Source organism: Agelaius phoeniceus, chromosome 23 (genome assembly GCF_051311805.1).
Source record: "Agelaius phoeniceus isolate bAgePho1 chromosome 23, bAgePho1.hap1, whole genome shotgun sequence".
NCBI classification, from domain to species: Eukaryota; Metazoa; Chordata; class Aves; order Passeriformes; family Icteridae; genus Agelaius; species Agelaius phoeniceus.
The window spans coordinates 5,573,502-5,601,054 of NC_135287.1; the positions used below are offsets into that span (position 1 = coordinate 5,573,502).

General features: G+C 50.1%; 1 protein-coding gene across 2 annotated transcripts in view; it reads right to left on the reverse strand.

Annotated features, from left to right (window-relative positions):
• Positions 1–11,947: 11,947 nt before the first annotated feature.
• The window catches only part of GRIK4 (glutamate ionotropic receptor kainate type subunit 4), a 216,189-nt gene continuing 200,583 nt past the window's right edge, over positions 11,948–27,553 (reverse strand). Inside the window, exons 14-20 of one of the 2 annotated variants that reach the window (XM_054647485.2) lie at positions 26,070–26,179; positions 22,533–22,706; positions 21,691–21,856; positions 18,560–18,785; positions 16,997–17,125; positions 14,385–14,503; positions 11,948–13,629 (exon numbers count right to left, since the gene is read on the reverse strand). In XM_054647485.2, the coding sequence (XP_054503460.1) occupies positions 13,264–13,629; positions 14,385–14,503; positions 16,997–17,125; positions 18,560–18,785; positions 21,691–21,856; positions 22,533–22,706; positions 26,070–26,179 (1,290 nt within the window). In that variant the 3' untranslated portion in view covers positions 11,948–13,263. Of the gene's footprint in view, positions 13,630–14,384; positions 14,504–16,996; positions 17,126–18,559; positions 18,786–21,690; positions 21,857–22,532; positions 22,707–26,069; positions 26,180–27,553 lie in introns of those variants that run through there. The other variant, XR_013185015.1, reaches the window with a different exon arrangement.

A 27,553-nucleotide genomic window follows, 5' to 3' on the forward strand; every position in this document is an offset into this window, starting at 1 on the left:
CCATCAGCACATCACATCTACCCCAGCTCCACACTGAAAAGCTGTAATAGGCTTAGTCATAGAATCTAATGAGCTAATCAGAGGTGCCCAAATCTATTACCAGCAGTAAAACACAGCTGCACTCTCTGCCATGCCTTCTCTTCTCTTCTCTTCTCTTCTCTTCTCTTCTCTTCTCTTCTCTTCTCTTCTCTTCTCTTCTCTTCTCTTCTCTTCTCTTCTCTTCTCTTCTCTTCTCTTCTCTTCCCTCTCCTCTCTTCTCCTCTCCTCTCCTCTCCTCTCCTCTCCTCTCCTCTCCTCTCCTCTCCTCTCCTCTCCTCTCCTCTCCTCTCCTCTCCTCTCCTCTCCTCTCCTCTCCTCTCCTCTCCTCTCCTCTCCTCTCCTCTCCTCTCCTCTCCTCTCCTCTCCTCTCCTCTCCTCCTTTCTAAACAGAGCACAGAAACCTTGCCTGATGCCAGGGTTATGCAGACTCACATCCCTGCTGCACATCCTGTGGCAAATTCACCCCTATGAGAGACTCAGGGCTGCCCAGCCCACAGCACACACTCCATCTCCAGCACCAGCTCTGCTGTGTGCCACCCTGCCAGCCCCACCCTTGTTGGGGAAGATGAAACAGGAAAGCCTTATCAATATGATTGTCTGGCAAAAGATTTGGAGAATATGGAAACTATAAATGAGATTGAAATGAAAGCAGCTTTGAGATCCCTCAGTTACTGAACAACTGGAAAACAATGGTGTGGCTGCTGAAGGTGATCCCCTTTTGATGGAACAACACCCTCTGCTTGCAGACAGGCCCAAGGGGCAGAGCAGACCCTACAGCTTGGCAGAAGGGGCCCAAAGAGGAGATTTTAGGGTTTAAAATGTAACCCAGTGTGGTAATGTAATGATTCTTATAGGCTGTATGGAAATGCTGTAGGATTTGTATATTGTACTAGATTGGTTAGTGAGAATTAGAATATCCAACACAGAAGAAGATTTATTGTATTGTAATGGGAACCTCGCTCTCTTAGCTCTGACCCCTTCTGCTCTCTTGCCCTCTCATCCTCTCTCCCCTCTCTTCTCTCAGTCCTGCTCTGAGCTGTGCCTGGCAGCTCCCAGCAGGGCCCTGCACCCAGGCCCTTTGCAATGAACCCCAAATTCCAGCCCTGGCTGCAGAGATCTCTGCTCTCTGTCCATCCTGACCGTGCTACCCCCGATGCTCTGACACACTCTCCTCCCTCCTCTCTTTTTTGGGTTTCTTTCAGCAGCAGCCCCAAGCTGCAATCCATTTCCTGGGCCTCTTTGCCCTTTAACAGACAGAAAACCACTTGGGTGTTCTTCCTTTTTACCCTGTTGACACAACACTGGGTTTATTCTGCTCCTGGGCAGGCCAGCAGAGCTGAACATTTCCTTGCTAGCACTCCCTAAAACAAACCTTCTCTCCCCTGCTCTGAAGGGCTCATTTGGTCCTTTCAATACATTCCAGGGAGAGCTTTGTCTGCACTTGGTTTCCTTCCCCCTCTGCTCCTGGGATCTGTTTCAGGGAGATAAAGAATTCCATTGCATGCAGAGGCCACACTCTTTCCCTCACAATCCTCGTGGTTTCTTTTGCACAGCTCACCTGGGCTATTCAGTTGCTAGAAGGCAGACAGAGCATGCTTTAGCTGGTAACTGGCACCACAGTTTGATTGGAAACACATTTCAGGGGCTGCTTTCTATAATTACAGATGGGCTGGATAGAGCAGAGATGTCTGTGTTAACCTCCACTGGGTCAGAGCTGCAAGTGTGAGAAACCTGTACCCTTGGCTGACTTCAGAGCCCATTTCCATGGAGCCTGGGCAGGCCAGAGAATTGTTAACACAATATAGTCTCCCCCCTCCAGGGAGAAATTTGAATTCAGCCCAAGCTAACCCAGATCCTGAGTGCTTATCACGCTGCTGTCTCATTGTTCAGGTTTGCTGGGTGCCCATCTCCTCCTCCCTGGCACACAGGTATCCTCTTGCCCAAGCTTTCAGCAGCCCTGGCCCCTCCCTGGCAGGCTGCCCTCTTTCCCACAGCTGCTTGCCCAGGGTTAGACAGGCCATGGGAACTGGGAGAACTGGGATCAGCTCATCCTTCCTCCTGCCTGGCTGTGCAGGGGATGCCAACAGTGATCCCTCACACCCCACTGCCATGTGTGAGCTGACAGGGCCACCAAATCCCAGCTATTTTCCTATTTTTAGAGCTGGACCTGATTAAACTGAGCAAGAAAAAGATCCTCAATATCTGAAAACAATCCCATCCCAAGCTGTCCCTCTAATGCACCACAAATTAATGTCACCCACAAATATCACTGAAACTAGCATGGAAAACATTTCCAAGGTATGGGTGAAAACACTGAAACCAGCATGGAAAACATTTCCAGCTGATGGGTGAAGAGAGAACACTGAACATTTCCAGCTGATGGAAATGTTTTTCCCACAGCTGCTTGCCCAGGGTTAGACAGGCCATGGGAACTGGGAGAACTGGGATCAGCTCATCCTTCCTCCTGCCTGGCTGTGCAGGGGATGCCAACAGTGATCCCTCACACCCCACTGCCATGTGTGAGGTGACAGGGCCACCAAATCCCAGCTATTTTAATATTTTTATGGCTGGACCTGATTAAACCGAGCAAGAAAAAGATCCTCAATATGTGAAAATAATCCCATCCCAGGCCTTCCCTCTAATGCACCACAAATTAATGTCACAAATGTCACTGGGGGCACTTACCAGGGTCTGAGATGCACAAACAGAGGCCAGAAGGGAATCACATCCAGAATAAAAGCCACAAACTCCCCTCATTTCAGTGCCATTTGGTCTGAAAGGCAAAATAACCCGTCCTATGTATTCCTGAAAAATTACCTGAGATGGAGAATCAAACCCAGGCTGTGAAAAATCAAAGAGTTAATTACTCACTGTGCTAATGAAAAAAAAGCAGGCTTTATTCTAGTTAGAGTGAGGCATCTAAACCCAATTAATTCCCAGCACACACTAATAATGTTCCCAAGGTCTCAGTGCACACAGAGCAGGAGTGTCACTGCCACACTCGGGGTCATGGGGACACCGAGGTCCCCGAATTGCCCTGGGTCACACACAGAGAGAATGGCACAGCAGAGGAAGGAGCATCTTTTAGACTGTGCTGCTTATCAGAATATTTCTCCTTATATTAAAAACAGCAGAGGTTTTAGGGGAGGGCGGGGGAGAGGATTTAAACCATGCAATTTTCTATTTCTTTTCTGTAGCTTTTTGATCCTTTCACTTTTGGGTCTAGGAAATGCAACTTTCTTCATCCTTGGAGATTATTCTTCAATTCCTCAAAGAGGCTTCAATTTTCTCACAAATCTCTCTTCCTTTCACTTAATTTAAACATTTATGGCCAATTCCATGATTTAATAATGAGAAATAAAATTGGAGATTTACTAAGTGTTGAGAGAAGACCTTTCATTCCAGCTGGGGATTAAGAAGGGAGTTAAAGGTGTGAGCCCTGCTAGCCTGACCTGAGCTCCAGGAGAGCCCAGTCCTGAGGGATGCTGAGCATTCCCTGCTCCCAGACAAATCAGGGAACGTGGGAATGTTCCTCACTCAGGGTTTGCAAGGGTCCCAGGACAAGAGAAGAGATGAGAATCTTGACTTCCTGTTTCAGAAGGCTGATTTATTATTTTATGATATATATTATATTAAAAGTAGATGATTGATTAGAATTATACTAAAAGAATAGAAGGAAAGATTTCATCAAAAAGCTAGCAAGGAAAAGAAAGGAATGAAAATAAAATCTTGTGACTGATCAGAGTCCCAACACAGCTGGACTTGTGATTGGTCATCAAGTAGAAACAACTCACATGGATCAATCAAAGATGCACCTGTTGCATTCCACAGCAGCAGATAATTGTTGTTTTTCTTTTCCTCTGAGGCTTCTCAGCTTCTCAAGAGAAAAACAATCCTAGCAAAAGATCTTTCAGAAAATATGTCTGTGCCAAGGGAACGCAGAGCACACAGCAGATTTGGCCCCTAAAGACTGAAGCAGGCCCATAAATCCACAGCAGAGCTGTTTCAGAGATATTTTGCTAATAACTTTAGAGCCTGGCTTCATTTAGCACCAGTGGCAGCTGATCAGGTCCAAGCTGCTCGTGGCCCCACCATTAATTTAAGGTAACTGTTCACTGGGATCTCTGGTTCTGCACAGATGCTCCCCAAATCACTTCCTCAGTCTCTGTCAATTATCCGAGACTAATGCACCTTGAAGTTACCTTTCAGAGCAAACATTTCTCTGTGGCCATAACTCTCAAATATTATCAGTGGCCCAAAGATGGGGACAATGCAGCTTTCACTTTCAGAAATTGAGGCTGTGCGTTCAAACGGAGAAATCAGAAATAAATCAGAAATAAATCAGCGCCGGCCGAGCCCCAGGATCTATTGCATTTTCATAATTTGGCAATTGCTAGGCATGCTCAGAGGATCAAATGGACCTTGAGCTTTTTATGCAGTTGATTTCATTTTCTGGATGGCTACAATTAGATAAAGGCAGCTTTCTCAGGTACTGCTGCAAATGAAGTCTGGCAAATCAAATCTCCCCCTCTCGGGGCCACGCTCGCTCAGCTGGCTGCTGTCACCCTCTGCAGCTCTGTGGGGACCCTTCTGGGTGCTCAGTGCAGGATTGCAGCTGCCCTGCTGTGCTTGGGAGAGCCCCAAACTTGTCAGGACCCAGGACGTCCCTCTGTCTGTCCTGAGCAGCCAGCACCCCTGCCAGGGGGCTCAGAGACCCAAAAATGCCCCTGTGGGTTTGATTATGACCCATGGAGCAAGTTACCAACCTTAGATGAGGATCTGCAAGCCACGACAAATTAAGTAGAATGACAGTGAATTTATCACAAGGTGAAAAAAGCAGATTTTGGGGTTTTTAGAATGGGGGTTCAGGGGGCAAGATGGAGGAATCTGGGTGTGTCCAGCCTTTCTCCTTCTTCTTCTTCTTGGCCTCCATCTTCTGCTGTGATGGTGGCACTTTTGGATTGGTTTAGAGTAGAAGCTCAGTGTCTAACACAGGTGATGGGTATTGGGAATTAATTGTAAACATTGTACAGGTAGTTTTTAGTATAAAAGGTAACACCACCCTGGGGCAGGCAGAGTGCCTGGAACTGTCCTGCTGAGCAGACCTCAACAGGACAGGAGAAAGAATTTTATAGATAAGGAACAATAAACAACCTTGAGACCGAGAAATGAAGAGCCCTGACTCCTTCTTTGAGTGCTGAGCTGAGAAAAGAGACTTTGGAACTTTTCTTGGGGTCACTGTGAGATCCTGACACAAACTCAGGTGTGCCCTGATCTGCCAGCTCTGTGATCCCTCAGCGTGGCACCCTCACATTTGGACATGCCAGGGCACAGCCAGGCCCTCCCTGACCCAGCCTGGGCACAGATCGTGCTCAGAGCCCTTCTCAGGCCAGCTCTGGATCTGTCCCTGCCGTGGCACCCACCTGTTCCAGACACAGCTCATCTCAGGCCACAATTCACATCCCGTTCACTCAGACAAAAAGGGCTCCAGCAGACACAAATGAGCCCAGACATGGAAAAGGCTGAGCCTCCCTCTGCCAAATGTCCTGGATTTGTAGCTCTGATGAGACAGAGAGGTGCCACTGCTGTCTGATTTTGGAATGGGGCTTTGGCTGGGAGGACAGCACAGAACAGAGCTAGAAGCTGTCTCTTCCCATCTTCTGTGTAACAACTCCATTGCAGGTCTGGATCCCACTTGGAGAACGATGCTGGCAGCGTCTGTGGGCTGCCAGAATTCATAATAATTAACCATTAATGTTGGCAAACACTTGGCAAATCTCCACCCGCTCTTAGAGCCCTCTGCAAACAGGAACAGATTAAACCTTGCCAGTCCCACACATTAATCCAGAGATTTCCCTCCACTTCTATTCTCTGACAGGGTATTTAGCAAACAGGGAGAGACTGGGAAATACTCAGGTCACCCCCATTTTACAGAGTGACATTTCCAAAGCCCCAACAAGCCCTGCTGGTGCATCAAGAGTGAAAATTTGTGGCCTCCAGCCCTGCCCCATCCTTCCTCTGCCTGCCAAGGCTTCATCCTTATCTCACTGGCAAGAAAGTCCAAGCAGGAAAGGGATGCAGACTCAGCCCAGTCTGTCATGGATCAGCAAACTGGTGGAGAGATAGTTCTGCTTCTGTCCTCGCTGCTGGGACACAGCAGAAAATAACCCAGAAATAGCCCTGAGCAAAGCACAGAGCAGGGGCTGCTGTGACAGCAGCTTCTCCTGTCCCTGCCATGGCTCAGTGGCATTTCTGCCACCCAGCTCTGCCATCCTTGCTGCTGCTTTCTGACAGCTCCTTGTGGACGTGATCTTGTCCGAAACAAACCTAAAAGCAGCAGGTTTCACTGCAAAATAGTGATGTTCCCTTGAAATACAGTGCTTACAGGGAGGAATTGGAATGAAATAGGTTGGTCAGAGTCAAAAATTACATCTTCTAAAACAGCAGACTTCCCCCTCAAAGCCATTCCCTGATATATATCATAAAACAATAAGTCAGATGGCTGATTTATTATTTTATGATATATATTAAAACTTTTCCACTCAAGGCCCAGCTCCAAACAGGAATATCTATCCATTTGACCCAGTCACAGACTGCCAGGGCCATTAGAAATGGTCAGCAGACAAACTTTCCTGACAGGGGAGAACAGTCTGGCTCCCAGGACCCCAGAGCGAGGACATTTGGTGGCTTTCTGCTCCTGTCTGGCTCCCTCCCATGTCCTGACCTTCATTTCAGCTGAGGGCTCAGGGGCTGAGCAGTTGTTCAATAGAGCCAGGGGCTGTGTGCTCACCTCCCTGCTCCAGTTTAGCTCAGCCAGCAGCAACCAGAGCATCCTCCCTTGCTCAGGAACACTCAGGAGCGTTTGCTGTAGACTCTGGAAGAACAATCAGTCTGAGGCTTGCAGCTCAGACATCTCAGTGCCTGTCTAGGAATAAAAAAGGTCTTTCTTCTTTTCCTCCCCTGGTTCTTTCCCCTCATTTGTGTTCATTTCTGGCTTTGAAAGGAAATTGCTTTAAATCTCGGCTCAGCAAGAGCTGCAAAGCCAGAGGAACATTCCCTGGCAGTTCAGGGAAAAGCCAGGCTGAAAGCTCTTTATTTCTGAGACTGAGCAACATGAGGAGAAGTGTTTGGGGATGAAGAGCAAAGGGAGAGGTGCTTGGAAAGCAGAGTGCTCCTGCCCATGGAAAGGGGATGGAACAAGGTCCTTTAAGGTCTCTCCCAACCAAAACCAGCTGGGATTCAGTCATACAGGGAAAAGTAGAAGAGATTTGAAAAAAACCTTTATCTAAACTGCCTTTCCTCACCAATATCAGTGAAAATCCCACTTACCCCACAGAGAACCCGCCAGGAATGTCCCCTCTCCCTGCCTTTCCACACCAACAGACATTTTGTGTCCCTTGCACCCTAAACTCAGTACATCAAACACTGCAAACACCAGCCAGGATTTGTCTCCACACATTGATCAAAGCCCAAAAAACACTGCTCCAAACCAGCCTGAGTCGAGGCACAAGAAATGTTAGGCCTTTCCCCTGTAACAGAGCCTTATTTATCACAGTGGAAAGGGTACTTTGGAGAGGCAAATGGCCAACTAGTCCCTTTGATACATGGAGATGCTTCAAGATAGGTATGATATAGAAAACCTCAGCAGAGATATGTCCCAGCTAATCTGACAGTTATCTCTTTTACAGCCAACTACTGTCATTTCAGTCTTTGAGAGCTGCCAGCTCTGCTGATAACTGCAGACCTCGACACAGCAGAGGAGAAAGCCTTTGTTAATTAAGCTCCCTTCGTTTTCATGCTGCTCTGGCCCTGGCAGGGCTCTCAGGGAGCTGCTGCTGTGTGAACCTTTGTGCTGCTGATGCAGTGCCACGCATCCCCCCCAGCCAGGGCAGCTGCAGATCCTCACCCTCCAGCTGGAATCATCCCTGGGATGAAATGCCACCAACCAGACTCGTAAACCACCTGGGACACAGCAGATTCCCCCCTTGGAGGGGAAAAAAACCAAAAAAAAACCTGTCCTGAAGGATGCATAAACCTGCCCATTGTCCTGATTTTCCCAGTGTGGTGTCAGGTTCCAGGGGAGCCTATTTATACTGAATTCATGAGAGCCACTTTGTGCCCAGGAGAGTTCAGCTCTGTCTTTTCAATCAGTTAGTGGCCATCAGACACTAATGGGGTTTCTGGAACTGTGGGTGCTTTATGCTCTGTTCTGCAGGAGTTTGGGCTCGCTGAGCTCTTCCCTGAGCTCTGCTCAGCCCCTCACTCCAGGCAAATGTGGTGTTCCCTCACTCTTAGATCCTCAGCAGGCTTGCAGGCATCACATGTGAGCCCAGAGTTCCTTTATAGAGCAGACACCAAGCCTTTTGTGGCCCAGACTTACTTTTTACCATTTCTGGGGGCAGTTTGCCTGATTCTGCCCTCGTTCTCCCCAGTTCTCTCTGCCTGATTCTGCCCACATTGCCCTGGAGTGGTGCCTCCCTCTCCTCCTGATGGCCACTGCTGCTTTCCCCCTCGAGCCAAAGTCACTGCAAGAAATTCCATCACCTTCACTGGGTGAACAAGTGAAGCAGAAGAAACACCCATCCTGCAGGTAATTAACTGCAGAGCTCAATGAAACCGAAGTGGTTGGAAGGGCTTTGATCACTCCTACTGGGATTTTCACGGCCCAGCTGTGACAGCTTCACCCCAAACCAATCCATCTTTGCTTATTTGCTCTTACAGAAACTTAGAAACCAGCTCAGAAACCTCCTTAGGACCCAGCCAGTCTCCACTGAACAGTTCTCACCCACAGGTCTCTTCTTTTTTACCACTCAGAGCCATCACCCAAGGAGCATCCAAACCAGCTGCCCACATTCCTGTGTCTATCCCAGCTTCCCAGTGCCCACAGCTGCAGTTCCCAGTTCCCTGCCAGTTCCCAGGGACTCCCACCCATTCTAGAACTCCAAATCTCTGCAAAAAAAAGCTGTTCCCCGTGGATCTTCCTCCACCTTTTGTGTCACTTACCTGGCGAGGCACTTGGAGAAGGACAGAAGCAGGGAAGATTTCTGCAGCTGTGGAATGGTTAAAAAGATTCCTGCCTCAGGACCACTGAGGGCTTAGTGTCTGCTCTATAATTTATAGCTCAGCATCTCTCATCCCGAGGTTTTGTGCTCACAGAACAACCCTTTTCTATTTCATGTACACAGCTCAGCTCAGGAAATGCCCCCAGGTTTGTCCAGGCCTTGTTAATACCTTCACCCATGCAACCTCAGGGGAGAAAACAGCTTTTTATCATTAGGTGAAAATGGAACTGCCTGGAAAAAACAACACAAACACGGGGTTTAGCCCACGAGGAGAGATCCCAGGCCTTTTAGTTAGGAAGCTGCCAGGCTGCTGTGGAGTGAGCCAGGGCTGGAGAATTGGCTGTCAGGGCAGGGAGAGATGTGAGCCTAAAACAGAGGGCAGCAGGAGGCTCAAACACGCTGCTTCGAGGGGATAAAGCAAAGGATTCCATTTTAATTGATCTAATCTTTGGCTCCCGGTGGAATTTGAAGAGATATCTTACTAGAATTACCCGGGGTTTATCAGGAGACAGCAATACTGGGAAAGTGCCTTTTGCAAGGCAAACTACTCCAGATCTTGAACTGCATTAGCATTGGGGCTGGCTGAGCTCAAGAGCCCCACAATGGCTTCAAAGATGAGAGGGAAGGGAAAAAAAAAATTAAAAAAAGCTGGGGAGAGAGGGAATATGTGAGATGTAAACCCATCTGGGCACAGAAATGCGTGTGAGCACAAACCCAGCACATGCATAATGCTGCCTGCTCCCTCCAGGGTGGGACTGGGAGGATTTAGCAGGGAGCAGAAAATACAGGACAGAGGCACATTAGAAAAGGCATCTCAATGACAGCAGCTTTTATCCTCCTTGTCTGAGGTCCATCCCTGCTCTGAGTGCAAAACCTCTGAATATTAAAAAAAAGAAAAAAAAAAACCAACACTGAAAAGAGAGGAGGGCAAGAGGGACATGAAACAAATCTCTTTAAAATACAGACCCAGATATAAAATACCATGTGGGTGGAGCAAGCTAACAGGAGAGATAAAAACCAGGTGGTTTCTCATCATTTTTTTTTTCCTTGACATCCTCTGTCTGAGCAGATGACTGCAAGATCTTTGGAGATGCAGAATAATGTCTAGCTCTGTCAAGATTTCTCTTTATTCAATGCGGGGAAGCAGTGAAAAAAACATCAGGTCTGATAAATGATTCATGGAGCCTTTTCTTCTGCTAATCTGTAAATAAATTTTAAAAAGCAGCTTCCTTTTGATGAATATATTCTGCAGCTCGTAGAAACATGTTGGCCTTTAAGCACAACACAGGCGAGCTCAGATGTCTCTAGTGCTGCTGTCAGGACTCTGAAAGCCCAGCCTGGCTCCTTGCAGGGCTGGATGGAGTTTTATTGACTTATCTCAGCTGAGGATCTGCCTCTCCAACCCCATGGCACGAGGGGAGCCTTGCCTTATCTCCCTGCTCAGTTTATGTCAGGGAGAGAGGATATCCTGTGGATTTACAGATGTGAAAGCCAGAAAGGACCTCTGTGAGCATCTCATAGGACATCCTAAAAAAAACAGCTCTAAATCCTCTCCTTGCTGCCTGTTTACAGTCACTGGGAGCAGAGCTTCCTTTCACACCATGCTGGGAACAGCAGAATGGCCCTGCTGTGCCACCACAGCACACACCCCATTCCTTCCCTGTGCATCTTCCTCAGAAAAATCATGGAAACATCAGAACAACCCTGTTGTGCCCATCACCATGGATCACACCCCATTCCCTGTGCATCTTCCTCAGAAACATCCTGGAATCATCAGAACAACCTTGCTGTGCCCATCACCATGGATCACACCCCATTCCCTGTGCATCTTCCTCAGAAACATCCTGGAATCATCAGAACAACCCTGCTGTGCCCATCACCATGGATCACACCCCATTCCCTGCCCATTCTCCTCAGAAACATCTGCTGGAATCATCAGAACAACCCTGCTGTGCCCATCACCATGGATCACACCCCATTCCTTCCCTGTGCATCCTCCTCAGAAACATTATGGAATCATGACAACAATTCTGCTGTGCCCATCACCATGGTCCACACACCATTCCTTGTGCATCCTCCTCAGAAACATCATGGAAACATCAGAACAACCCTGCTGTGCCCATCACCATGGATCACACCCCATTCCCTGTGCATCCTCCTCAGAAACATCTGCTGGAATCATGAGAACAACCCTACTGTACCTATCACCATGGATCACACCCTATTTCCTGCCCATTCTCCTCAGAAACATCCTGGAATAATCAGAACAACCCTACTGTGCCCATCATGACAGTCCACACCCCATTCCCTGCCCATCTTCCTCAGAAATATCTACTGGAATCATCAGAACAGCCCTGCTGTACCCATCACCATGGATTAAACCACATTCCCGGCCCATCCTCCTCAGAAACACCATGGAATAATCAGAACAACCCTGCTGTGCCCATCACCATGGTCCATTCCCTGTCCCATTCCCTGCCCATCCTCCTCAGAAACATCTGCTGGCATCACCCTGGATTCACCCTTGGGCAGCTCCAGCCCCCAGCTATGGGAAAGATGGAGCTGCATCCCTGCTCACCCTGCTGTCAGTTCTGAGTTCTCTCCTCCCTCATCACCAGGCATTTGGGCTTTGTTTTTTTTTTAAATTGACCTTTAATTTTAACTCCTGTTTTCCATTCAGCTACACCAGGGGTGTGGACACTCTCAGGGAGCAGAGACCTTCAACAGCCAAAGCACCTCTTGCCTGTCAGGTTGTTGGGTTTCTCCCTGAGCAGCCGGGCCTCAAACTGTCTCACAACTTTCCTGACTCTGAACAGGGAAGGAAAGAGAAAAAAAAAAGAGCATGATTATACAAGGACATCTTTTATTTAAGTACATTCAAGACAAAAAGAAAAGAAAACAATTCAAGAACAGGATGTACCTTCACTCAAGGCTTTATCTCCCCTGCCCCTCTCCATTGTCATCTCTTTCCTTTTACGACCAGAAATTGCATAGAATTTGTTTTTTCAATCAGAAAATTAAATTTGCCAGTGTAAACCCCACATCTGTACCAAGCAGAGGGTGAGCTGCTGCTGTTTCTAGGGAAGTCACTATTTTCCTTACACGAGATCTCGGGCTAATGATTTTCTCAAATGCTCTGTGGCTGGAATTCACCCTGGAAGCTGAGGGTGCTCCGTGGGGTCACGGATTTGGGGAGCCCCTGAGCCTGGGGCAGAGCTCAGAGTCACTTCAGGAGTGTGCAGAGCACAGCCAGGGACACTTTGGGGGTGCCAACACCTCCTGCCTCGGCTGGTGGGGATGGGCAGCCCCCCCAGTGCTCCCCACTCACCGCCCTCAAAAGGCTCCTCCCCACCCCATCCCAAGAATAGAAAGGAAAAGGAAAAGAAAGCAAAAGATAACCCCAGAATGAAACAAAAGACACAGAACCCCTGAAATTCCAGGCGTTTCAAGGCCTCTTTGAGTTCATTGTGTTCGTTGGCTGTTTTTTGGCATTTTAATATATATATTTATATATATCTATGTATAGATATATTTCTCTATATATGTAATTTCAACAACTCCTCAGATGGACTTCCAGCAAACGCTGCTTCTCACAGGGAGCGTGTCCCATCCCATCCTCCCCTTCCCCCTTCAACCCACCTGCCACCCTCGGAAAAGGAAGAAGAATTCAGCACCTGGTGCCTTGGAGACTGGGTCCTGACATACCCAAATTAAACAAAAAACCCCAAAATAATGACTCCTCCCTTCCCACAGCCACAGCAAATAAAAGTCCCCCCCTGCCCTTGGAGAACATCCCCCAGTAAGTGATGGAGAGGCAGTGCCACCGTCCTTTCTCTGACCTTGGAGGGGCGAGGAGTTCCAGGAGCCCCTCCTTGACCCTGGGTGGGCAATACCTGCTACACCAGCCACCCACCACATCCCTGCATCCCAGAGACAACCTCTGGACACCCACCAGCCTGAGGACCTCCCTCCTGCCCCGCCAGGCTGTGGTGGACACCAGACCCGCAGCCAGGCCTCGGTGTCCACGCCAAGATCCGCTTTGCTCTGGAGAAGCCGGGTAACTGCTATTGATTTAAAAACGAGTTGACATTGTACAAGTCCGTGTTCTGTAAAATGGAACAGGACCCTCTTGTCCCCACCCCGACGCCCCCTTGGCCTGGTGCTACTCGGGCCCGCTGCTGTTGGTGGCCTTGTCCCACTCCAGGCTCTCCTCGCTGCGCGCCGGCGACCCCGCGGCCGGCCGGGCCCGCAGCCCCTGGAAGCGGCGGCACTCGGGGCACACGCGGATGTGGGTGCAGCCCCGGGCCACCAGGGCGGCCTCTTGTGCCAGTCTTTGTGCCAGGGGGTCTGGCTCGCCCCCGCTGCACAGCTTGCCGTTGCTGAGCGTGGTGGTGCTGCGGGCTCGGCGCTCCTCGGGCGCCGCGGGGCGAGTCCGAACCACCGCCCCTCGCCTCCGACGGGGGTGGAAACTGTCCTTGCACAGGATGATGTTGCGCAGCTCCGTCACCATCTCTTGGCACACCGACACCTGCGGGGAGAACGGAGCTGTGCTGCTCACCTGAGCGAGCCCCGAGTCCCTCAGGGGCCTGGAGTGATGAGGGTTTGGAGTCTTGACATGCCCAAGCTCACCTGAGCAAGCTCTGAGTCCCTCAGGGGCCTGGAGTGATGAGGGTTTGGAGTCTTGTCATACCCAAGCTCACCTGAGCGAGCTCTGAGTCCCTCAGGGGCTCTGGGTCCTGGAGTGATGAGGGCTTGGAGTGACCCGGGATGGTGGGAGGTGTCCCTGACCATGGCAGGGGGTGGAAGTGGATGAGCTTTAAGGCCCCTTCCAACCCAGTCTGTTTTAACATTCCACGCTGTGATTCTGACACCAAATTTTTATGGACCCAGTGCTGCTGGTTTTCAACTCCAATGCTCAGAATCTACACTTGGTTTAACCCAACTCCGCCTCTCATCAGAGACCCCCCTGTGCTCTTCATTCCTTGATCAGCACAGGATCCCAACCTGCTGCAGGTAGAAATCCCACCCCCAGGAAAGGTACCTGGATGTTGTACACATCTTTGATCCTTTGAAAGCCCTCAGAGCATCTCTACACCTCCCTGTGAGTAAGAGTGCATGAAAAACTCATGGATTTTAGACTCTGCCCAAAGGACTAAGCCTGTTCCTGGGTTTGAGCTGTCCTGGCTGGGGCTGCTCCTCAGCATGGGTGCATGACTTGCTCAAGGACACCCCACAGACAGCAATAAACACCCCCTGTCCCCTCAGGACACTCCCAGCTCCTACCTCCGACTGTTCAGAGTGTCGAAGGCTCCACAAAAATTCCAGCATTGCCATAAAAATTGCTACGATTAAGCCGCAGATGAGCACCACGAAGATTCCACCAATGTTCTCCATCCCCAAGCCTAAAATAAAGCAGGAGACACACTCTGGAGAGGCAGACACATCATAAACCTCAAGTATCACTGCACAGAAGCCCCAGGCTTTGCTGTTTTGTTGGCATTGTAGATGCCCAGCCAGGGACCAAAAGCACCGAGCCAGCAGTGTCCTATTAATAGCTCCCTGCATGACTCAGATGGCCCAAGTGAGTGACTTGCAATAACTGCAGGATCGAAGATGCCTGCTCAGAAATGATGATTTTGCAGATAAACAGCCAGAATGTTGGAGGGGAAGCACAAAGCAATTTGTGGACAAACTGAAAACAGGAGGGGAAAAACGCAGGATCAAAGGGGCACATTAATCCCTGCAAATTATTCACCAAGCTCCAGTGGCTTTGAACTTGAAAAGGAAGAGGAGAAAGGTTGTTAAAGGAGCAGAGATAAAGGAGACAGGGAAGGGCTTTAAAGGAAGCTGGCAGCAGGAAAAGCTCCTTTGATTGCATCACAAAGTGCTGCAGGGAAATGATTCCGGCTGCTCGGACTGCAGTGGGAAAGGAGAGGCTCCAAACAAGAGCAGGAGGCTGTGACACTGCAGGGTGACAAAATGGGGTCCCTGCCACCCTGGGGAACCTGGCTGTGTGTTGGGTGTCTCTGCCCAGCACCCCTGGCCCATGAGGAGGGAGCAGCCCCTTCCATGGACAGCTCATCCCACCCCCCCTGCACAACTCGCTCCCTATGGGGTGACCACCATGCCTACCCAGCCTGCATTCCAGAAAGTTCCACCAGCTGAAGGAAAATCCTTCCCTTAAAAACCTTTCCATGTGCTGAGGTCATCACTTCACTTGCCACCACAGCCCTGGTCCCCAAAACTGTGCCTCCATCTGCCTGTGAGATGAGCCAACCTCAACATTTGGGATATGGTTCCTGTCTCCTGTGTTTGGTTTGGGTCTCTGATTGGATTGATTACTAAAAACCATGTGCTCTGCCCTGGCTTGGCTGTGTGAGGCCATTACTCAACAAGAACATCTATAAAAATCTTCCCCTCCCTCCTGTAGCATTAAATCAAAGTGTAAGAATAGATGATTTATTGACTTGATCTCGGCGTGGCTTTTAGACATAAAACCTCACCAAAATCCTTGTAAATCGCTGACCTGTTTTGTTCTAAAACTTAGCAGGTCACATTTCTGCCTCCTCCTCCGTCATTCTCTTGGCACCACCCCCAGAGCAATGCAGGGAGTCTGTAAATCAGAGACTTTTGCAGAGGTGCTTCCACAGCAATGGCAAGGCAGATAAAACAGCCCAGAATCACAATTCAGACCCAAAGCTAAAGGCCATCCACTCCCCCCTGCAGCTCAAAAGGGTGAATTTAGGGTTTGTACCTCTCTCTCCATCCTCCTATCATTCTGTCTGGGTGCCACCTCAGACACCCAAGCTCACTGAGAGATATTTCCTTTTTCCATGCAGCTACAGCCTTCCTCATCTCCATGGCGTAGGGAACAAACCAACAGAAAAAACTTGCCCAGGGTCACAGATTGTGCTGGGTAGTGCCAGACACAGCCAGACTCTGCTTCCCCCTTCCAAAGCCATCTCAAAACAGCCCCCAGCCTAGACTCCACCTTAGAGCTGCCTTTGGCACAGTCCAGGGAGAAAATAAACCCTTCCACCTTCAAAAGTAACTCATTTAATAGCAATAACCTGATGTCTTACACCTTCAGCCTGGAGATAAATAACTGGGGTTGTCTGTGGAGCAGCACTTTCCAAAAGTGAGCATCATCTCCCAGCAGGAACTGCACAGACACACACACACCTACACCTGCTGCAAGGTCAAAACTCCAAAAGAGCTTCCTCAGCCTTGGCTTGGCTCTTTTCTCTGCTCCCACAGAGGTCACAAGGCTGTGATTTTAACTGGGGGGCCTGCTGGCGTCGCAGAAAACACTTGCTGAGGAAAGGGCCGCTGCCAAAACTAAAAAATGCAGCAACTGTGTTAAGCTGGCAACTGCTCTCATGCTGGGACATCAGCCTAATGTGGTGGCTTTTATGGCAATTTGCATAGCATTACCCAAAAGAATTTGCTCCTCAGTTTACAAATGTACTAATGAAGTCCTTGTGTCCCTTCCCCTGGCTGTTTAAAAGACGCTTTCACATGAAGCCATTAACCAGCGGGCCTGTGGTGGAGATCCATCTCCCTTCAAGGAACCCAGGATTTTGGTCTGATCCCTTCAGCCATCCATTTTCCCAGACATTCATTAGAAGCTAATTTACCCTCCATATGCCTCCAATATTTGTCATTTGGTTGTTCCCGCTATCTCTGCCCCAGGCAAAAACACACAGCGTGAGGCACGGCACGGCGGAGCTGCTTGGCTTTCTCCTTGAGTTGTGAAGGAAGGAATCTCAGGTCAGGAGAAGGGGAAAAAAGTGATTCCCAGGCAGAAAACCTGGCAGACATGCAGCTGGGTGTCCATCCTGGCACCTCTGGCCAGGATGGTTCTGTGGCTGCTCCCTTGGGAGTGCAGGGCTTACCTTTGGCTCTGTGGTCCTCCTCTTTGGGGCACTTCCCTCCTTCCCACCACTTGCGCTTCAGGATCTCCAGGCGGTTGTTCTCCTGCAGCTGGAGGATGGCCAGGTCGAACTCATCGCGGAACACGGAGCCTGCAACGCCAAGAGGGACGTGGTAGGGCCCCACCTTCCTCCCCATCATCATCCTCGCCGCTCGCGCCACCCCAGCGTGCCCAGCTAGCACAGCTCCTCTCTGGGTGGCTTGGAGGGGCTCTCAGTCCATGCCAGCCATGGAAAGCTGCAGCCACCCCACTGGGAATGTCACCTGCAGAAGGTGACTTTACCTGGCCACCAGGAGCCACACAGGCCTCTGGAGCAGGTCCATGGCAAGGGGAGCTTTGGCTTTTGAATGAGCAGTTCAGTATCCTGCTCCTGCAGACCATGGAGGAGCATTCCACCTCCAATTCCACCTCTCTTGTCATTCCACCTCCAATTTCACCTTGTTCTAATGCTCCTTCCCTCAAACTGGTCACAGAAATCCTGAGCTGGAAGGAGCCCAAGGATCATGGAAGCCAAAATATCAGACCTCTGCTCAGTCCCAGTGTCTGCGACCAGAGATCCTCGTCTGCCACCAGAGATCCTTGTCTGGTACAAGAAATCCTTGTCTGCCACCAGAGATCCTGAGGAAGGGCCATGGGAAAGACTCTGCTTCTCCCAGTAACTCTGCACTATTGTCCCAGCCAGCAGCTTTCTGCTCCTCTTATCTGCTATGGTTTCACTGTTTAACAAGACAATGTCAGAACAAATTTAGCCCTGAAGGTAGGGATTTGTACTCACTTTGATCAGGTTGCTGTGACTTTACAAGCTTACCCATGTTCCCTAAACTAGAGTGGCTGTTTGTGTGACGGGGCCTTATGTAATCCACCTCAACTTTGTGTTGCTAAATGCCAGGGCTTAAAGGTCAGGACAAGGCTTCCAGGCTGTCCAAAAGACCAGCTGATCGGATCATCGTTTGGAATAACAACTAAACCCTTATTTAGTGGTGATGTTCTCTTGTGAGCTCATGCATTTGAAAGAAAAAACCCCTGCATTTGTTAAACCTGATGAGAGCCAAGTCTCTGGCCTGCAGTTTCAAGAACCACCAGCTGTTAAGACATTCCTGCTAAAAACTACCAGAATTGCCACAGCATTACTTCGACATCACTTCTGGGATTAAAACAAGGAGCACAAAACGATGCACAAACACTGGTTGGGGAAGGAAACAGCAAAGAGCAGGTATGCAGAAAACAAGCAGCAATTTTGAGACATGTTTCACACGAATCATTGAAAGAGCCGCGGTCGCGTCTCACATGGCTCTGGACCAGAGCAGGGTCTCACATCTGGCTCTGGACCAGAGCAGGGTCTCACACATCTGGCTCTGGACCAGAGCAAGATCTTGCACATCTGGCTCTGAGCATGGGCAACAGGTAAGAAATAAAAAGGACCCTGTGAGATGCAACGTTGGCTTTTAGAGCCGGCGCAGCCTTTGGAACGCTCCGGTCCTCTGCCGACAGCCGAGAAGGACTAGAATTGTTCTTCACTGCCTACCGACGGGCATGCCAATCCCGTAGCCCTTGGTGTCCAGAAGGCCCCCGACCTGCGTGAGGTTGCAATTGCGCTGCCGATAATACTCGTTCATGGTGGACTCCAGCAGGAAGGCGTAGTTGGAGTTCAGCACGCGCGCGATCCCTTCCTCCGTGCTCTTCACGAAGACGCTGGGCTGCTTGGAGTACATGTAATTCCACATCCGCTGGTACGTCTGGTAGCGGGAGTTCTGTGTGGAGGGAAGAGGCAGCCACGGCTCAGGGAGGAGATTCTGGGGTAAGTTAGATCCTGTCCTAGGTTACAATATTAAGATATAGTCTAGTGACCACAAACTCTCAAAAAACTCACTTCCTTTTCAAACCAGGACACCATCGACAAGAGCTGCTGAAACCAGGAGGGGCTGGTCCTAGGTTACAATATTAAGATATAGTCTATTCACCACAAACTCTCAAAAAACTCACTTCCTTTTCAAACCAGGACACCATCGTCAAGAGCTGCTGAAACCAGCAGGGGCATTGTTCTTTCCTTATCTCCTGTGAATGGGCCCATCAATGCCTTTCCCCATGACTCAGAGATAACTCCCTCCAGGAGCCATTTCTGTTTGATGTACCCACCACATGGCTCACACAATGATAACAGAGGAGCTAAGCGTCCCCCTGGACACAATCTGGGATTTGGGACAGAACTCCCCCCAGGAGCCATTTCTGTTTCATGGACCCACAATATGACTCACAGAATGATAACAGCCCATTGTGAGATGCTCTGCCAGGGGGAGGAGCTAAGCATCCCCACCTGGATACAATCTGGGATTTGGGACAGAACTCCCTCCAGGAGCCATTTCTGTTTCATGAACCCACCACAAGACTCAGAGAATGATAACAGCCCATTGTGAGATGCTCTGCCCAGGGGGAGGAGCTAAGCATCCCCACCTGGATATAATCTGGAGTTTGGGACAGAGCAGGCAGCCTTTCCACTGCATTCCCAGAGCAATGGCTGTCTTTTCCACTGGATCTTCAGAGGAAGACTACACCCTTCTACAGGATCACTGCTCCCACAGAACCACATCTGCCACGCCAGGAGGGCTGCAGCCACCAATCCAACTGGACTGCTACCAACAACCTGACCAACAGGGTGTCAGGATGTATTCTGACTCTGTCAGTAGTTTTTTCTTTTATATTATTGCATGTATTTTGATTTCTTTTCCCTTTTCCTAATAAATTTTATTTCTGACTTGGAGTCTCTCGCTGGTTTTGCTTTCAAACCAGAACAGACCCCTACAATTAAACCTCTGTAACAGTGCCTGCTGTGGAAAGGCCACAACGGAGAGAGGAAGCAAATCTGGTTTCAGATTCAGGAAGGATTTTGGTGCCTCATCTTTGTTTATCTCAAAGAGGCCCAAATGTGTTTGTTGGAAAAGCTGGGCATGAAATACCCCAGTTCCAATGGGATCCGGCAAAACAAACTAAATTCAATTTTAGAAAAAAAAAATCATAATTTTAGCGACCACATATAAAAACCACAAAAAATGCCTGAAGAAAGAGTTCCTGCTTGGTTGATTGAAACCTCTGGGTGCTCACACCATACTGACCATCCCTCAAACATTGTCCCAACAGTTCTTCAGTGTCAAAGCCAGACTCCAGCACCCTGAGGAAGGCACTGAGAGCTGGGGGCAGCACAAAAGCTCTCTGGAGATTGTCGCTCACAAATTTAATTCAAAAAATAATCCACATTTGGTTCACCCCCCTGTGAGGCAACTTAAAGTGCTTGCTGAAAAGAACTGGGGTTTTTGTCATTGATTTCAATAAACCAAAGCTCAGCCAGCCCCAAATCCTCAGAGCTGGCTGGTGGCTGAAGCACCTTGGTCCAATGAAAAGAAAGCTGAGAATGATGAATCTCTCTTGCCTGTGCAGAGCAGAGAGTGAAAGCTGCTTGCACAAAGACTGAATATAAACACACCCTGCTCCACATGAGCATTTTCATACTGTCAAGGGTTTGTTTTCTGTGGCTGGTGAGCGATGCTGGAGAGCCTCAGGGAATCTGCTGCTGACCCAGTTCCTGTCCTCATCTGTCCAGCTCTGTCCTCTGGTGCAGCCACTTGGGCAGGAGACAGATGAGCAGGGGGGGTTTGGTTCTGTTCCACTGCATTTTTAGACCTTAAACTGTGTGTCAGTGTCAGGGGAAGCACTGCCAGGACAAGCTGCCTCAGGAGGGGACAAACATTCCTTCATGCACCCTGCAATGGAGGGAGGATGGAGGCAGTTATCATCACTACTTTAACCTCCCCATCCTTACCCCAGAGGCAAATGGATCCCAACACAGCTTAAAGCACCACAAATAGGACAAATCCCTCTTTTCCTGATTTCCTCCCTGCCAGGCAGTGCACAGACACAGCCAGGGGTTTAAACTTGAAAGCTTTCCTCAAGTGAGATCCTCGTATACAACCACCTCCCTCACTTAGGCCCTGCTCAGCTCATTTTAGATGTAAAATTTGGCTTAAAAGTAGCTCTTTTCCATACCCCTGAAGAGCATAAAGTTGGGCTGAAAAGCTCAGGCTGACTCCAGAGATTTCCCAGCCTTCCAAATTCAGTTCAGACTCAGAGTGGGGGGAAAGAGTGAGAACAAGCTTTCTCTCCTTTTGGAATTTCAACAAGCAATAAATAAATAAATAATCCTCAAGCAGTTCTTCGTGCGTTCAGAGCGCTGCAGAACAGATTCACTCATTTATTTCCCTTCTGAGCAGAGCAGGGAAGATAAAAATTAAATTGGGCTAAATGGCCCACATAACTTTGCATACACTTGACTTATTTCAGTGCCATTGACCTCACACAGGCTCCAGCACTTCACCTGGGTTGTGCAAATGCTTCTTTGCTTATCCCACCTGAAAGACTCTCAAATAAAAGCTAAAACCATGTGGGGACCTGTGAAAATCTGAATTCCTTGTCGAATTCCCTCTCTGTGTCCTCCACCATGCCTCTCCCACCATTCATCCTGCACAGGGATCTCTCCAGAGTTCCCCTTCGTGCCAGCACCTGGAGTGACACAGGGGCATAGCAGGCTGAGAGGACACCCCAAGGTGATTGAGGAGTGCCCTGTGCCCCCCCTGCCCCCCCAGGCAGCCAAAGAACGGGGTTTACTTGGAAGAAGGTCATGCTGGAGCCGCCGTGGATGGTGCCATACTCAATGGTGGTCTGGTCAGCGAGGTCATCCACGGACTCGATGGGCACGTCCATCCTCTGCACGGTCAGGAACGCCGCCAGGTTGGCCGTGTAGGAGGAGATGATGATCAAGGTGAATGCCCACCTAAGGGGAGGGAAGGGAAGGTGTGGTTTCCCTCAGGAAATCTGCTCTCCATCCCCACCCTTTGCCTCGCAGAATCCCAGAATCACTGAGGTTGCAAAATCCCTCTGTCACAGACATCTTTTATGAAAAATCCTTTCCTTAGGACTCTTTTCTCCTGAGAAGCTGAGAGGCCTCAGGAACAAAATGCAACCAATGGTTATCTGCTGCTGTGGAATGCAACAGGTGCATCTGGGATTGGCCCATTTTGGATGTTTGTAATTAATGGCCAATCACAGCCCAGCTGGCTCGGACAGAGAGCTGAGCCACAAGCCTTTGTTATCATTCCTTTTCTATTCTATTCTTAGCTGGCCTTCTGAGGAAATGCTTTTTTTCTATTCTTTTAGTATAGTTTTAATATAATATAGATCATAAAATAATAAATCAACCTTCTGAAACATGGAGTCAGATCCTCATCTCTTCCCTCATCCTCAGCCCCCTGTGAGCACCATCCCATCCATCCAAAACCATCAGTCCCCATTTGTCACGCAGACAAGTGAGTGCCACACCCAGTCCTCCTGGAACACCTCCACCTGGGCAGCCCCTCCCGATGTCCCACAGCCCTTTCCATGAAGAATTCCCTCCTCCACCTCCCTGTGCCCAGAGAAACCTCCCTGGCAGGAAGGGCTGCCCTGCTTACCAGACCCCGCTGACGCAGCGCGTGGACAGAGCCTGGGGGGCGATGGTGGAGCCCTGCTGCATGAACCCCCCCACGGGGAACCACAGAGAGTTCCCCAGCGAGTACTGGTTCACCAGGAGGTTGCATCGACCTTGGGAGCAGGGGTGGGGGCTGTACCACTCGTACGGTGTCAGCCTGAAAGGAGAAGAAAAAGGAGAGCTCGGGGAATGCACTGGGAAATGGGACACTTTAAAAAAAAAACCACCAAAGAGAGAAAAGCTGTGAAGCTCCAGCTCTCCTGGAGGCAGAGCTTTCTGAGGAGGAAATGCTTTGCTGTCAGTTGGTGCCCAGGGCTCAGAGCTGTGTGAAACGTTTGCTCTAAGGCTCGGGAGCCAGAGGCTTTCTTGTAAAGATTTGCACAAAACTTTGAGAGGCTCTGCTCTGGGCAGCTCTGCGTGCATCCTGCAGATCCACACCACAGCAGGAACTCCAGATGTGCACGGACTTGATGGGAAGTAGAAATCAAACATCTCTGGCTGTGCTCCCCGCTGGAGCACGAGCACTTATGGGAAGTTCAAAAGCAAAGTGTTTGAGCCCTGACTGCATTAAACCATCAAGGAAAACTCTGCTGGTGCAAAGGGTTGTTCTGAGAAGGTCTGAGGTGGAGCTGGAAGCTGAGTGCTGATGTTTCAAAGCATCCCATCCTTCAGGGACAGGACAGAGATGGGAATGGGAAATGTCTGAGCCTGTCACTGCTGTGATTGCATTTCTCTCTCTCTCTCTCTCTTTTTTGCTGTTTCCAGTTCCCTGGTTGCTGAGAAAGTCTGCTAATTGATGTGCTGCACTCCATACTGCTCCAGCTAAGAAAGCTGAGGCCTGGGAGGGTCGTTTTGGGGCTATTGCCAAAACAGCTGCAGGGCTGTGCCAGCTCACATTCATATTCAGCCAATATCAGGGAGTTCTTTTCATCCCTGCATCTCCTCTCTCACTGTGTGCCAGGGAGCATGAGGAGGAGGTTATTTCCTGCAGACCTTCCATGGTGGATCAAGCTCTGGCAGCAAACCCCAGTGCTCTGGAGAGTCTGCAGCTCACAGGGTCAAGAGCTCCTTCCTGCTGAGCAAGGCAGGGAGCAGCAGCCAAAGCTCCCTCTCCATGGAGGAGCTGGGTAAAGGCACCTTTTTGGAGCATCATATTTAAAACATGAGGAAGGGGCTAAAGAGGCACCAGCTGTGCATAATTCAATGGTTTCTCCAGACCTGCATTTCTGAGGCTGTAACAGCCCTTGAAGCCATTAAAGCCCTGTCAGGGTGGCAGCTTCAGCCACGCTGAGGGAGCCAGTGACAGCACAGGCCCAATTTGTGCAACAAGAACTGGGCACTGAGGGGTCCCTGTGTGATGGGCACTGGGCACTGAGGGGGTCCCTGTGTGATGGGAACTGGGCACTGAGGGGTCCCTGTGTGATGGGAATTGGGCACTGAGGGGTCCCTGTGTGATGGGAATTAGGCACTGAGGGGTCCCTGTGTGATGAGAACTGGGCACTGAGGGGTCCCTGTGTGATGAGAACTGGGCACTGAGGGGGTCCCTGTGTAATGGGAATTGGGCACTGAGGGGTCCCCAAAGAGCCAGGGAGCCCTGAGCAGTCCCTGGCACACAGTGCCAGGACACAGCTCCACTGTGCCTGTGACAGCCCCTCCACAGGGCTGTGGGCAGGGCAGGGAGAGCAGCACTGGAGACCCCAGGGCTCCATGGAGGCCATGCTGAGGTGAGCACTCAGAGAGGTGTTTTGAGACTGATTGAAATTGGAATTGGTCACAGAGGAATGGAGCTGAGAGCTGCTGAGCCAGGCTCTGCACTCAGACCCTAAAAAGTACCCATGAACTGGGGAGCCAGACATCACTGGAATTTGTGGTGGAATTCTTGTTGACATCTCAGAATGGATTTGCAGGTTCCTAACATCCTCCATCCTCCCTGCTTGGGACATAGGGGTAAAAAAACATCTGAGGGAGCATTTAAAGGTACCCATGAACTTCCCTGTCCTCCAGAAACTGGGGAGCCAGACATCACTGGAATTTGTGGTGGAATTCATGTTCACACCTCAGAGTGGATTTGCAGGTTCCTAACATCCTCCACCCTCCCTGCTTGGGACAAAGGAGTAAAAAAACATCTGAGGGAGCCATTTAAAGGTACCCATGAACTTCCCTGTCCCCCACAAACTGAGGAGCCAGACAGCACTGATGGAATTCATGGTGGAATTCATGTTCACACCTCAGAATGGATTTGCAGGTTCCTAACAGCCTCCAAAGCCTCCAAACCTCGGGACAAAGGGGTAAAAAAAATCTGAGGGAGCATTTAAAGGTACCCATGAACTTGCTCAAAGGTACCCATGAACTTCCCTGTCCTCCACAAACTGGGGAGCCAGACATCACTGATAGAATTCATGGTGGAATTCCTGTTGACATCTCAGAATGGATTTGCAGGTTCCTGACAGCCTCCAAACCTCGGGACAAAGGGGTAAAAACTCACCTGAGGGAGTGTTTAAACAGCACCAAAACCTTCTCCAAAATGTTCTCCCACCACCTCTGGGCACCACTGTGACCAAACACACCCTGCCCCAGGGCACGGTGGCCATCCCAGCGCAGGGACACGGTGACAAACCTCAGTCCCCAGCTGGCACAGGGCAGGGACACGGGGACAAACCTCAGTGCCCAGCTGGCACAGGGCAGGGACATGGGGACAAACCTCAGTCCCCAGCTGGTACAGGGCAGGGACATGGGGACAAACCTCAGTCCCCAGCTGGAACAGCGCAGGGACACGGTGACAAACCTCAGTCCCCAGCTGGCACAGGGCAGGGACATGGGGACAAACCTCAGTCCCCAGCTGGTACAGGGCAGGGACATGGGGACAAACCTCAGTCCCCAGCTGGAACAGCGCAGGGACACGGTGACAAACCTCAGTCCCCAGCTGGTACAGGGGAGGGACATGGGGACAAACCTCAGTCCCCAGCTGGCACAGGGCAGGGACACAGGGACACACCTCAGTCCCAGCTGGCACAGGGCAGGGACACGGGGACAAACCTCAGTGCCCAGCTGGCACAGGGCAGGGACACGGGGACAAACCTCAGTCCCCAACTGGAACAGGGCAGGGACACAGGGACAAACCTCAGTCCCCAGCTGGCACAGGGCAGGGACATGGGGACAAACCTCAGTGCCCAGCTGGCACAGGGCAGGGACATGGGGACAAACCTCAGTCCTCAGCTGGCACAGGGCAGGGACATGGGGACAAACCTCAGTCCCCAGCTGGAACAGGGCAGGGACGTGGGGACAAACCTCAGTCCCCAGCTGGCACAGGGCAGGGACACGGGGACAAACCTCAGTGCCCAGCTGGCACAGGGCAGGGACACGGGGACAAACCTCAGTCCCAGCTGGCACAGGGCAGGGACGCTTGGTGCCAGCCCACCCCGGGGAGCTGGGGACAGAGGATGGATGTCCCCGTGTCCCTCTGGGGTCTGCAGGGACACTAGGTGGCACCGCGAGGAAGGGAAAGGCACCGCGACATTACCGAGCCACCAGGAAGAGGACACAGCTGACAGCCAGGTAGGCGAGCAGCATGAAGAGCCAGACGCCCGGAGAAAAAGGGTCCAGGAAGGAGAAATAGCCGGGTCTGCGGCCCTGGAGGGGGAAAAAGCAAAGGAGGAGCTGGAGCTGGGTGGGTTTGGAGAGGTGGGAATAGTTCTGGAAGGGCAAGAGGGAAATCAGCGGCACTGGTGGTAGGGAGGGACATGGATAAATGGGGGAAAGGGGAGAAGTGGGGGAAATGGGAATAAAATGGGAGAAATGGGAATAAAAAGGGGAATGGGAATAAATGGGAGAAGGGGGTAAATAGGAGACCGGGAAATAAATGGGAGAAGGGGGAGAAATGGGAGAAAGGAAATAAAGAGGAGGAGGAGAAGAAATGGGAGAAATGGGGGAAAGGGGATAAATGGGAAAGAGGGGGATAAACAGGATAAAGGGGAATAAAAAGGGGAAGGGGGATAAATGGGAGAAGGGGATAAGTGGGAGAAAGGGGGATGAATGGAAGAAAGGGGATAAATGGGGCAAAAAGGATAAATGGGAGAAAGTGGACTAAAAAGGGGAAGGGGGATAAACAGGAGAGGGGGATAAATGGGAGAAAGAAGGGGAAAAAGGAGAAGGGGAATAAAGGAAAAAAAAGGAAAAGGGGAATAAATGGGAGAAAGGGGGATAAACAGGAGAAAGGAAATAAACAGAGAAGGGGGATAAACCAGGCTTTGGAACAGCCTTGCAGGGCAAACAAGTGACAGCAACCCCACAAATGACCGAGTCCTGCAGCATCTCCCCACTGCATTCATCCCCTAAATCTGTTTTTCTCCCCATTTTTGTTCTTCCTGGCAAAGAAAGAGGTGGATTGAGAGAAAAAATGAGGCAATCATAGCGTCCTGTGTCTCCCTGGCAGGGTTTGATGCACCCCCAGCCCTGAGGGGGGTCCCCCCATCCTTGTCCACCCCACACTTAACTGGGCAGAAAGGGATTCACCTGAGCTCACAAGGTGGGAATTATATTTGTGAAGCAAAAGGAAAAAAAAAATAATTCAAAACTTCTCTCTCTGGCCTTACAAAGTTTCTTCTTTTACAAAAACCCCAATAAAATTATTGCTTTTATCTCAGCGAACAGGATATTTTTATCTCCAGGATGCGTCAGAATTTCCTGGTTTTTTCCTCAGCAAACCACCTTTCCTTGGGAAAAAAAAAAATAAGCCTTCACTGCTAGAAAAAGCAGGTTGATCTTCATTTTAAACTTTCACAAGGATGCTGCCACCAACAGAAAATTGTCAAACGTCACCAAATTGGTGCAAAAGAGGGAGAATAATTTTTTTGGAGAAGTTTCTCAAGAAGCCAAACACCTCCCATTTGAGGTGGATTTCTCCTGTCAGAACCAGCTCTGTGGATGCAGCTCCTCTGATGGGAAAGAGCAGCTCAAGCACGCCCAAGGAACACGATCCCACAGCTCACAGAAACTTGAATTTTC